The 13,010-nt window shown below is 37.3% G+C and overlaps 1 protein-coding gene across 13 annotated transcripts in view; it reads right to left on the bottom strand.

Moving 5' to 3' along the window:
* PTPRC (protein tyrosine phosphatase receptor type C) overlaps window positions 1-13,010 on the bottom strand; it is a 64,258-nt gene that overhangs the window by 9,513 nt on the left and 41,735 nt on the right. For 12 of the 13 annotated variants that reach the window (XM_054211980.1, XM_054211985.1, XM_054211988.1 and 9 more), the window contains 11 exons: window positions 11,524-11,697; window positions 8,516-8,709; window positions 6,076-6,136; window positions 5,225-5,333; window positions 3,980-4,011; window positions 2,707-2,822; window positions 2,074-2,164; window positions 1,905-1,981; window positions 1,638-1,674; window positions 1,115-1,212; window positions 20-145 (listed from right to left, as the gene is read on the bottom strand). In XM_054211980.1, coding sequence (XP_054067955.1) covers window positions 20-145; window positions 1,115-1,212; window positions 1,638-1,674; window positions 1,905-1,981; window positions 2,074-2,164; window positions 2,707-2,822; window positions 3,980-4,011; window positions 5,225-5,333; window positions 6,076-6,136; window positions 8,516-8,709; window positions 11,524-11,697 — 1,115 coding nt within the window. The remainder of the gene's footprint in view (window positions 1-19; window positions 146-1,114; window positions 1,213-1,637; window positions 1,675-1,904; window positions 1,982-2,073; window positions 2,165-2,706; window positions 2,823-3,979; window positions 4,012-5,224; window positions 5,334-6,075; window positions 6,137-8,515; window positions 8,710-11,523; window positions 11,698-13,010) is intronic. The other variant, XM_054211981.1, reaches the window with a different exon arrangement.

Below are 13,010 nucleotides of genomic sequence, written 5' to 3'. Positions count from 1 at the left end.
CACATTTAAATCAACTTACGTTCGTGATGTGTAGTTTCTGAATGACATAATCTGGACACGTTTTACTTTCGTTGATCTTCACAACGATGCCCCCATATGTTGCAGAGCCGTTCTCCATTGATGGCCAGTACTGGGCACATTTGTTCTATGAAGATAGGAAGTTAGGTGAGTGGCATGACAGAAGTGGCAGAGAGCTGGGAGCTATGAGAAAGGCTGATTTAAAATAGACAGCAACTCGGTGTAGTATTCCTAACTTCTCACAGGCCTTGTCCTCTCCTGAAAAGGCTGTCACTGGTTAGGATGTCAATGCTAAATAATTCCAAATACCCAACAACTCAGGTCTCTGACCTGAAGTTTATGCCCACTGAATTTAACTTGAAACATAAAGTGGCAAAAAAATCCTGTACACTAGTTGAAAACGTGAACAGCTACTGTTGCTGTTGCCTGAAGCCTGTAGAAAAGTTTGCAGCTACTTCTATGACTACTTCTTTAGTCTTCATGAGGGATGTTGCTCCTGCCTGCCTATAACATCGACTTGGGGATACCGTAAATCTGCATGCTGCCAACCTTTTAACCTTTAAAAGCAGTTAAAACACTAGTTCCCCTTCTTCCTGCTGTAACTGGAATGAGGAACAAAAGCAAGCCAGAAGCACCCAACCTTCCAGTTAAAGGGCAAAGACAACAGATGATAAAAATATTCTGCCTAGGATTTACTGAGGGCATTGCCAGGATATCAGAAGATAATAGACAGGAGAAAAATACAAACCATATGTTTTATGACAGGTCTGTAAAGAGCTAGAGTTCTACCTTGAGCCTTTCTCTGTGTTTATTAGCTGTAATTTGGAAGCTCATCCTCTGCTACTTACAGCTGTGACTAAAGCGACATTTTCTGATAAGAGTGGTAATTCCACAAGGCAACACTGTTTTGGCATGATTTCCAACATAGGTTCTGCCACAACAGGAGAACAAAGAACGACAACAGAGTACTAAGAAGATAATGTAATTCACCACAGCACAGCAACCCATTCTGTTTCAGACAAAAGAAGGATGGAAGGATGGAAAGATGTATGAATGGATGGATGGATGGGTGGGTGGATGGTTGGATATTTCTCACCCTCTTTCCTTCCTCACAGCGAGTCACCATGACAATAATTGTTGCCTTCTGTTCCCAGATCATTCTCCAGAAATCGTCTGTGGTTTCATCCTTGGGGCCTAACGGGAGATATTTTAAGGGAGTTTTTCGAAGAGTGCAACTGCATGAAAAAACACCTGCCTTCTTGACATGCTTAGCCATACAGTCTGAAAAGCTAACCAGAGATCACGCAAATAAAAGCCACACACTTGATTTCATTATGACTGCTGCCATTAGGCTACAGCATTTTAAAGGCCTCCTATATATCTTTAGTGCCTAGCTGTGAAATCTGAAAACTTTTAGTATAAAATTATACAACATGAGAAATCTGCCTTTGAAGTAAAATTTATTCATCTTCACAAAATTCCCTAAGAAAAAGCTCATTGGTAACTTTTTCATATTAAATTTCAAAATGTCAGATTTTCTGTTTTTCTTTAAATTTACTAATACTCTAACAAAAAATGGGTGAATGAATAAAACATACTCTTTTGAGGTTAAAAATTACCTTGTGCGGCAATGTATTTTCTTGGTTCTTTGAAGCCCTATAAAAAGTACAATGTTATCAACTTTTAGAAAGGAAGCATGAACAATTTAAAAGACTTGCAATTTTAAAAATAAATTCAATATGCAACAGTCCAATAACACCGAACACTTGACAAAGATGGAAAGAACTCAAATGAAAATCCTCAAAGGTGTTTGATGCATGAAATGTAGAGACTACAGAATTTCTTCAATAGTGCCTAAGACTTTTTTTGAAGTAGATGTCACTCACATCGATATAACTTGCATTGATATAGTCTGATCCTGGGTCTCCTGGGATCTCTGAGAGCTCAACACGGTTATGATCATCTGTTTAAATAATTTAAAACAAAATAATTATATTATCTCAAGGCACTGAGAAAGTATTTATAAAACATGCAAAAATTGTAACAAATACTCACATGGAAGGATATCGATGTAACGGTTTTTGTTCTGATTATGGCTTTTTTTGGCTTCCTTTATGGAAAATTTAGTGAAAACTCTAGGAATGCTCTGTAAAATACAATGTTTCTTTTATTAGGCAAGCATATATTTAAAATAGCTTCTACTGACAGTCAAATGCATATGGAAGATACTACTGAGTCTGGAAGATGACACTCTGTTTCATATGATGCTATTTCGTGTATTTCTTACATCTAAAATAAACAAATTTCTTTTCCTTTAATATAAATAATATATATCTCCACAGTTATGTATTATTTACATCCCCATGTCTATGCAGTAAGAGAGAGTATTGAAAATATGCATTGAAAGGTAGTTTAAAATGAGAAGTATTTAGACTGTATTTTATGCTTTTGCTGAAAAACACCTTCAGGGAAAAAAAAAACCAAAACGTACCATCATCTTTGAATGAGAGCTTGTTAGGAAAATTAACTGAAGTCTTTCTGACCTTAGATGAGAATTCACTCAATTTTCCAGATTCTGTTTTTTTTTATTTATTTATAACCAGTACATATACTTCAATCATGCTCTTGAACAGAATTCTTTCAACCACCTCTCTACAAATCTTGATATCTTTTGAGCTAATGACAAACCTGAAATTCATCCAAGAAAAGTCTTCCTTCATCAGCAATCTTCCTCTTGTACGTGTCCAGCAAGTGCTCTGAAGGAATTGGCTCTATGTTCAGAAGTTGCCTGTCATCATCTTTAACTGTGTAAATATGTCGAACATTTATCACGACTGACTTTGAAAATGTAAATTACATTTCAGTAAATGTGATTCTCAAATTGTCAGATAAATTACCAAAAGGACAAATCTCTTTATTTGAACTAAAGATGTTTATTTTTTAAAAAAATGGTGTTGCCTGAGCCAGCTATGAGTGAACAGGCCCTGGCAATAAAAGAACTTGTTCACCTCTGCTGCCCGACTGGAAACACCTCAGGAGGAGGCCATGTGATGGGACGTTGCAGTCATAGCGCTTTTGTACCAAGTGGCCATTGTCACATTCAGGTCACAGCAACAGCCCCAACACCCACAACAGTTACACAGTCTTGCCCTCTACTTCAATTCTGACCATTTATCGTCAGTGGTAAAATGGATTACTGTGCAAACAGCCTACAAATGTAAAAACATGTATTGCCTACTTTCCCAAATTTTCTCCAGTTTATTCTCTGAGTTGGAATAATCTGTGATACCATCTTTAATGATAAAGCAGTGATTGAACAAGTTTTAACATCTCTAACTAGACATTTATTCATTTTTCATTTACATTGAAGAGACTTCTTTTTTTCGCAACTGGATTTGAATACCAACACAGTATTACTTCCATTTAATGTAGTTAATTTCTTGAATGTCATAAGTTATTTTTTTCTTGAAGCTTTCTGATAGTGACTGATTCTGTCTTTCTTTGTAGGCTTTGAAATCTTGTGCAAAAAGTTGCATATAATGTTTGGTTTCAGTCTTTGAGATTTGAAAGCCTTCAAAATTTTTCTGTAAAAAACAATCGGCTTATGTTTAAATTCTTGCTTTGAAAGAGGTGCACAGGAGAAGTAAATTCTGGCTGAAGCTGTATTTGACTCTGGACTTACTCTCAGGTCTAAACATATCGCAACCATTGTCTGGGACAACACAATTGTGTTTGTAATTAAATAATAAATGAGAGTTTTTCAAACACTGACAACCTTTCAGTTCATTTAAGTATAAATACTTCTGCTATGTATTTACTGAAGTATTTTTTTCTCCAAATGAGGTGTTATCATGTGGATATCTGTACTCTATATATACAATCTAGAATGTAATCAATCCAAAGGTGACAGTGAGACGTGTGACTAATTTTATTTGCTTGCCAAATATATAAAGACACTCACCTGCAACAAGGTTCACGCCTTCAGAAGAATTGCTGTAAGAAGCAAAAGCATCTGTAAAAGCTTTGACTAATAAGACACAGATATGGTAATGAGTTAAATAAAAGCAGTTTCATCTGTAAACACCAAGACTGCTCATAATGATCACATTAGAAGCTCGCTGTGAAACAAGAATGCTACAACTGGGGCTTACAGGCCCTACGCAGAGGTGGTTGGGACGCTTGTCTTCCTACTCTGGGCACTATTGAGAGGGAGAAGCAAGGGAACCACATCAAACAGCTTTACCGCTTGCATTAATTTCTCCATACCACCTGCAGCAAACATGTCTTTAATTTCTTCACTGGAGTTACTGCTCACGCCATCTTTGTTTCTCTTGCTAAATAAGTGACAAAAAACTAACACGCACATAAAATATAATGAAATTAAGTTTAAATGCTAAGTAGCCGAGAACAAGCCAGACTCTCTGGAGCTGTATAAGAAAAATTAGTTTTGCTTCTCTAAGCAGAAAAGTTTGCAATCTGAGCATGAGCAGCTCCTTGTCTCCCTAAGGGGAAGAGCAGGGGGAGAAGAGGGGTTGGACGAGACGAGTCCCCAAGTTCTGCTGTTGCCAGAGGGCTGAGAGGTTTCTAAAGAAATTGCCTTAACTTCTCCACTTCTACCAGCAGCTAATGCCCCCTCACACATTGCATCACCTCCCTTTGCGGCAACAGCCACAGTCAGCTTGGCTTTCCAGGGCTCTGGCACTGACTGTTCTTTTATGGCAATCCACTGTCCTACAGAACTGCCAAGTCACCTAGAGATGACTATAATAAACGAAGCCTCCCTGAGATGCTGTTTTGGGCGAATAAGCATTTGAAAGCCTTCCAAGAAAGTGTGTATTAATTTCATTGCTTTTAACTTAAATCAGGGAGGAAAGGTTTTCCAGATATTCGTGAATATTATTTCACCAAACTAGTGACAAAACATTTTGTTCTATCATCAGATCAGTTCTTCTGTGCCTTGAGGAAGGGTATAGCAGAGAGATTTTAAATCTATTTTATTGTATTTGCATTTCCAGACAAAACACCAAAAATTGAGTTTCTTTCAAAAGGATTAAAAGGGAAAAGGATGTCTTTTCCCAATATTAATGAAATATCAAACTTGTAACATTTTTGCACTACCCACTGGGAAATATTGTGGAAAACCAGAAAACCTCCTCCCCCGTTCTCCCCCGTTTATATGAGAGAGGGAGAGAAACATGAAGCTTACCCAAGCTTTTTTTGGTGAAGATCATAGATTTTGTACAGAACCAGTAGTAAAGCAATTGATGTCACAACAATCAAGAATGCCAAGAATATAATCAGGGCTTTAGAATTATCTAGCAGCAGAAAAAGAAAATATTTATTATTTCTTGAATACGTAATTAATGGCATTTTAAACAATTCTTTTTTCCCTTATTTTTTTTTAATCTGTATACCTCCTAGGGCCAAGGCTGATTGATTTTGTTGTAAAAGAACTAAATAATTCTTTTTAATTGTTTAGTTTAAGTTTCTTATTCCAAAGTGCCAAAAACTTTTAAGCTTAAAGCAAAGGAGGGAATTTATTTCTTCACTAAGAAAATTTTCACTTCAACTCCCTTGGTCCACCTGTCAAAATGCCACAACTCACTCACTGCTTGGGCATTACCGTGGTTGTCTCCTGCTCTGCGTGGCCTGCACACCTGAGCGGTGGAGCTCTCAGCTGCTCCTGATCTGAGAGCTGGGAACCCCTGACAAGTCACAGATATTCAGCTCCTGAAATGCAGGATCTGAACACCAGAAAAGAATCTTAAAGTGAAAAATTTAAGTGAGAGAAATTAATTTCTAGTGGCATTCGAATTTTGCCTGAAGAAACCACAGCTGTGTAATAATTCTGAATTATGGTCAATGACTTGTCAACATGATCTGTTACATTAATGCTGAATGAGAATATTATTTTTGCAAATGCAGATAAGCTATTAACTATAAAAAGAGGCAGTTATGATTTTTACTTAGGAGCAACTGTAATGGAATTCACAGTTTACAGTATTACTCTATACTATGTTAAATTCTAAAAGTAAAAATGTGTATATATTTACTTACATCTGGTTTTTATACTTTTCGTTACTGGTTGCCCTTTATGGTCTCCATTAGACATTAAGATCTGCACACAGTGGGTGAGAATAATAGAGATATTAAGATTTAACAAGTAAAAATTTCTGCATTATATTTTTTTAAAAAAGCAAAACACAATGGATCCTTGAAATACATCCATCTATTTTCCATGAATCGGCCTCATTGACAGCAGGATCTGCTGTCAGTCTTTGTATAGGCACATATAATGCAGCTCAGGTTTTCACCTAAGTTACAGCAAGATCTGGATCCAAAAAAAGAGTAGATGACTGAAAAAAAAGTTAGTGAAATAGGAGACGCATTTTACAAAATCAAAATCTGATGTATCTCAAGGAAAAAATCAAATTTATCTCTTACCAGATCTAAATCAAATTTCTCAAATCAAAAAATTAACCATGTAATATGTAATAAAACATCATTATTTTATTTGCTTCAACACAAATAGTCAAATGAACTGGATATTTGAATGCAAGTTCCTGTGTGAGAAGTAATCCATAAAAGGTTAAATTATAGAAGCCAAAATAAACTTTTAAATAAGCTGCTTTTTTGCAACATTAACTATTTTACCTAGTGTTAAATTACTAACTTTGTTTAGATGTGTTTATATTTCATAATATATTTTACATTTATCCAGTCTTTTAAATTTCCTTAATAGAAATTCCTATCAGATCTAATAGGCAGCTTGAAGTTTGTACGTCAAATATTTCACACTTTTCTTGTGAAGAAAAATTAATCTTAGGATTAAACTTAAAAATTTAATACTAAACAGTGGAGAATACTAACAGGATTGAATAATAGCAATTTTAATAGTAATATTCTCCTGCTGCAAATCATCCAAAAGGGAAGGAGAAGGGCTTTCAGCACCCTTGCTGACTGCGGGCTGAGTTCTTACTGAGCCTACCCGATCCCTTAAGAGAAACCTCTCCTGAAGACTCTGAGGACTGTGCCCCAGCTCCCAGCCTCTGCTCTAAAAGGCCGATGTGTTCAGGGGGTTGGTGGTTTCTGCATTCTGCACCTGGGAAGACAGCCATGGTCGGTGGCAACATCCAGAGGAGTAGCAGAGGGGGCAGAAATTAGCAAGAAGCTTCTCAAATAGCAAAAGCCAGAAACCTAGTGCAGCAGTCGCGGTCAAAACATCGCCAAACCAGAAAGTATGCTGGGTAGGCTCCTCTTTATTCCCTGAACAATTCAGTGTGCAGACAGAAGAGAACTGCGACATCTGCCAACTCTCACAGGTGATCTGGTTGGGTTTTTTTCTTGAGCCTTCCCTAACTTGACCCAGAATCCTTTCATTACTAGTTAAGAGCATAAAGCTTTCTCTGTTTTTCCAGTAAGAATTGGGCAAGATAAGTTTGAAGCAGAAGCCAGGGTTTAGAGCCAAGCAGCAGCCAATTTCTTCTGTACGGCAAACTGCTCACCGCAAGTGGTGTGCAAAAAGCTTGCTGGAGTGGAGGGGACTCATACTATAGGGGCAATCCAAGTGTCTTTTTCTCCTACAGGACCTCGTCTTTATTTTCCAAATACAAAGCTTTCTGAGCAGAATCTGTTGGACAAATACTGACAAAACCTTGGAACAAAACCCAGACTACTCAGGTTCTCTGATACTGCATTTCCTCAGAAAGACACAGAGAAAAGAGGAAAAGACTGTGGAAAATGAGTGAAACTGGTTCCTAAAAGTAATAAAACTCCATCATTCCTTCTGGTTACTTTCTTACCTAAACTTTACTGAGAGGAGCTATCAGAATATAAAACATATTCCTACATTAAGGGGATCACACAAGATCATTGGCTTTGCAAGCAACAAACGTCCAAAGGGTGAAATGCCTGTAGGAAGAGAAGGTAGCAGCAGGCCTTCAGGAAAGTGAAGCTCAGAAACAGAGGATGATATATTTTGTATGGAAACAGCCTTGTAAAAGGCTGATGTAAGGACATGTGAAAGGATCTGAAGGGGTTTACACTAACTAGCCCCTGAGGCTTCAAAATCTTCACAGTGAAAAATTCTGAACAATTTCTTTCTGAGCAATTATCTCAAGACTTAAATCCCACTGTTATCCTCTGATGGACAGACACATATTCATTAAATGAGGTGTGCTTTAAACACTAAACTTATTTTAAAACTTATGGAAACCCCAAATTTCTCTCTGTCCCAAGTACAAACAACCTATTCAGCTTGTATTTTCCATGCTGTCAGAGCCTACGTGGAATAGCACACAAGGGACTGATTGATAGGCTAGGCACATGTGCGTTTTATTTCTGAGGTAATTGCTACTTCTTTACATCTGCGCCTGCAGATCCATAGATTAACTCCTCTGCCACCATATTTGCCTTTTTTCCTAAAATCAAGTATGATATGCTTAAACAATGAAAATACAGCAATATTTTATATATTTAATTTAATAAGCCTACTTACCGAAAATGTATACTTTGTCAAGTACAAGAGATTTTCTTTTTTAAAATTACAAGCATCGGAAGTCATATTTTGATCATTTTCCCAAAACAATTCAAATATTTTTTTTGGTCCATGCGCTTCCTGGCTTTTGCACGTAATTTGGACAGCATTATCGGCTGTCAGCGCTGCATTAACATCAGTCACTGGCTCCGGTTCTGTTCACAAAAGAAGCGTTACTGGTTCCGTTCTTATCATTTCAACCCAAACATTTCAACAGCTGTATGTGTTCATGTCTGCTTGTTACCTTCTCTCTTAATAATTTCATACATTTTTTGCCTTAAAAATTTTAGTCCCTATTTAACAAGATAAATAAAATCAATTTTGAGTTAACCGTAGGCTTATCTGAACTGGAAAAGATGTGAAGTGGAACTGAAAAAGCTGGGAAGACCAGAGCTCTACTGACAGCCAGCCTGCAGAGATAATGCGATGGCAACTCTCTTGTGTCTGACACCACTTTCTCATTTGAGGAATGTGGGACAATAGGCAAGACAGGGGAGCAAACAGTTTTCTGTGTGAGTGTAGGTTTCAAAACTTCTGTAAATGAAATTTCCTACCAGGATTTACTAGTATATTTTAATATTTGCAATAGTATCCTTTTGCTTAAACTGTCACATTGTCTTAAAGTCGGCCTAAAACCACAAAAACTTTTTACTTTTTAATTATCAGGAATCTGTGAAATCTAATCTGTGCTTTCTAACTCTAATTCTGTATGTTGTAGCAAATGGGTTTCAGCCTTGGGGCACAGCCCAAGGGACCTTTATTGAGAGTTTATAAAACCTTTCAGAAAGTAAATAACCTTCTGGGTAAGACAGCTCCATTAGCCACGTTTCAGTAGAACACCACCATGGAAATTTCTTCAAAACAGTCACTTCAATTTGCAAGCTAGCATATGAAAAAAGAAAAGTAAAAGGCAGTTGCTTTTTTCTTCATATGAAGAGCTAAGATGTGTGAGGCTTTATGAGCAGATGAAATATCCCACTGGGGAGTGGCAGGATATTTTACTTGTCTGAGTGTGTGATTACGATGTATCTGCTCATTTTTATCCAGAGGGCAGATTTGTTAGATTCCTTTTCAGCATAATACTGAAAAAGCTGTGACAGGGAGAAAGTGAACATTTCTGGAGGCAATGTGTTTGTTGAAGATGAAAAAATACGTTATAAAACGTAGGATTTTTGTACTTCCGAGGAGTTGTGCTCTACTGATATATTCTCTTGTTCAAGAAGCCATAAAACTCTTCCACTATCTGCTTGATCATGTCATCAACTGCTGTAACAGTTGGAGAAGGTTTAACAAATACCATTAATTCATGAAGTCAGGCAGCTTGTTATTTTCTCAAAAAATAAGGGAACTGAGGTTCCCTTTTCCAGACCCGTAATCTTATATTGTGGACTGTAATCTTCACCTGAGTTATTAACACATGAGTGGAGCCGCAGAAAGCGGGGGGCTCCAAAATTTGATGTGCTCAAACTAGATTATCATAGAAAGAAAAACCATGATCATGCTCAAATTAGGGCTGTCTAAAACTTAAAGACATTTTTCAATTTGTGTTACGTTTAAGTCTCTGATCAAGTGGTTTACATGATCAATCAATTCGTTTACCAGCTTTTTTTTTTTTCCATGGGGCTTCAGGTGATAATTTTAATTCCTGTATTCTTCCACCTATAAACTAAATTCTGTTAGCTCAATGACCCAGAGTAGTAGGGAGATGCCAATGTTTTAACGGACTGCCTACAAAACTTCATAAAAATGCTCTGTATATTCCACTGAAAGCTAGGATTCAAATTCAAAACAATAGTCTGACAGAAGCCCCTGTATTTCCCCAAGCTCTACAGAAAAACGTTTACTAAAACAAGCAGTCAGATTTAATGTTCTTATATATCCGTTTCTGCATACTTTTCAGAGTGCTAAAAGCAAAGAAAGATTTACTTATTCCTGCTATTGGGGAAATAAGTCACCACTTTAAATTATGATTACATCACTAGCACAAAAATAATATTTTATTTAAAAAAAAATAAAAATCTTTTGCTTATTCAGTGACATTAAAGGCAATATTAATTTAGTATCTTACCAGGTATAAAACATTATAGTTTCCCTATAGCTGTATCTCTATACTAGCTGAGTCTGGAGGTGGTGGAACTAGAGCTAAAAAAGTACTGGAAGAAATTAGATAAACGTGTTTTTTTGGGGTGGTTTTCATTTTGTTTTTTATCTCTCAAAGAAGAAATTAAAACAGTATGATGCTCTACATCTGAAGATTAAAAGTCTGTTGGGTTTGGTTGGGTTTTTTTAACTTTTCTTGTAGTTCTATGAATTGAACATGTACGGCAAACAAAGAATCAGGACCATGGGGGTAAGTTTTTGAAAGTGTAGCCAAAAAGGTGCACAGACCTTTCTGACAGCACAAGGGTCGGCACACATCTAGCTTTGACCTAATGCGGAGTCTTAGAAGCTGACCGTGTGTATGTACATCCAAGCTAACCGAAGCCCAGTACAGCCATCAGTCTTGGTGTAGCCTGGGTAACTCAACTCTGCTTTGAGCAAACAGGCAACTACAGAACAGAAGGTAGGTACGTTCTGCACATCCTTGTGGCTGTCATGCCACAAAGAAAAAGCTGATGGTTTTCGTTCTCCTTTTATTTAATTTGAATCTTTCCTTTAGATTGGGACATAATGTTTTCTAAAATCTTTTATCAAGAATTTCAAATGAATGCAGGGTTTTTTTTAAAAAAAATGTGTATATATAACATAATACTAATACTAAATACATAATTAAAAATAGATTAACATTAAGTAATTAAAAAAACACTAATTATATGAATTTCAATGAAATTCTTTTAATGTTAATCAGTTTAATAGTAATGGCTAATAGTAATAACATATATAAAATACAATGAAGTACAATAAGAAAGTATATATTCCCTGTGTTAGTACCAACTTTGTTCATAACAGTTAGCAAACAAGAGACTTACCTGCTGACTTTGTTGTAAAGTTCTTCTTTCCAGGTTTTCCCATAAATATTTCATTATTATATCTGCTCTTCGTATATGGAGTCACAAATACCTCACCCGTGGTGAAAGGTTTGAATACAGAGCAATTAAAGCTCATGTAATCTTTTCTCACTGTGACATGCCCTGTAAGAAAACCTGAAATTAATTATTGAAATTAATGAAATTTATGTTAGGAGCACAGGAACTCCTACACTTCATCAGAGCTACCTGAAACCACTGTCATCTGTACTTCAATTTTAATTACTTTGTACTTGGCTATTTTGTCTTGCTTACTAATGCTAAGTGAAGGCTCAAGAAGAGGAAAAAATATATTCCCCAATCAAAAAGCAAGAAAGTTGAGGGGTTGTCTGTTTTATTTTTTACTTTCTCAGTGTGTCATTAAAACGGGTATAATTAAAAACTAACATAAAGTGTATTGATAAAGAGAGGCTGATTCTTCTGTGTTCTGCTTGGGAAGGGGCTAGTAGACAGCTGACAAAAGTCACTCTGCACACTGAGCAAGTCTGTTACGGTACGACACGAGAGACGTCGTGTGCAGGCAGGTAGTGGCAAGGAAGACAGAAAGGACTTGCACAAGAAGCAACATGGGCAAGACTATTACCCACACTGCAGCTGGGGCTTTGGTGGCTTGGGGAACTGGGGAGCAATGGCCTTTCCATGTGTCCCTCTGGCTGCCTCAGATGTGACCTCCCCACACCCCAGCACACTACCTCGGTCTCCTACGCTGGCCACCCCGAACTGACCACAGGAACTGGTGCGTGGGGCTGCCACCCCTGTGGGTAGCGGACAAATACGGGGCATGGAGAGTGGGAGAGATTTATTTGTATCTGGGGAGCACATCCTGTAACCGTCCAGTTTTACAAAACATGCAGTATGTGAGCAGAAAGAACGAGTTAATCCAGGACTAGCTTAAACCTGACATGTATTTCCCGGAATCATGTATCAGGCTCTTCATTTTCAAAACATCATTTTCCAGTCCTTGTTTTGAAGAAAAGCTCACACCTGGAAAACATGGTCCCAGTATAATGGATGCAGCCTTAGCTATCTAAATGCAAGGTGGCCTAAACCAGCAGGAGTTTAAAGGAGTGACCGTTTAACTAGGAGACAACCACCTGGCTTTACCTATCTAAACGCATATATGTTAACTGCCATACTTGGGACCCCTGTCTTTTACGTACATTGTAGTTATTCAGAAGGCAGGTCCCTGCCTTCTCAGAGGATATATTAACCATCCATTGCAGCATTTTCTGAGACAGAGCGCCATGCCACAAACTGATCAGACAGCTGATGATGTTGTCATAACTTTTTCTTAAGACAAGAATGAAGGGTGACAGAGCTGTGCCTTGAAATGGTTAACTGAATAACCACATGGTTCAACTGGAAGAACATCAAAGGAAAGAAACTTAACCAAAAAAAATCCGCACAGTTTGAAGAGATTCCAATAAGGT

Source organism: Rissa tridactyla, chromosome 8, assembly GCF_028500815.1.
Source record: "Rissa tridactyla isolate bRisTri1 chromosome 8, bRisTri1.patW.cur.20221130, whole genome shotgun sequence".
NCBI lineage: Eukaryota > Metazoa > Chordata > Aves > Charadriiformes > Laridae > Rissa > Rissa tridactyla.
The sequence above is the reverse complement of the archived record's forward strand: the minus strand, read 5'-3'. Positions and strand labels throughout refer to the sequence as shown.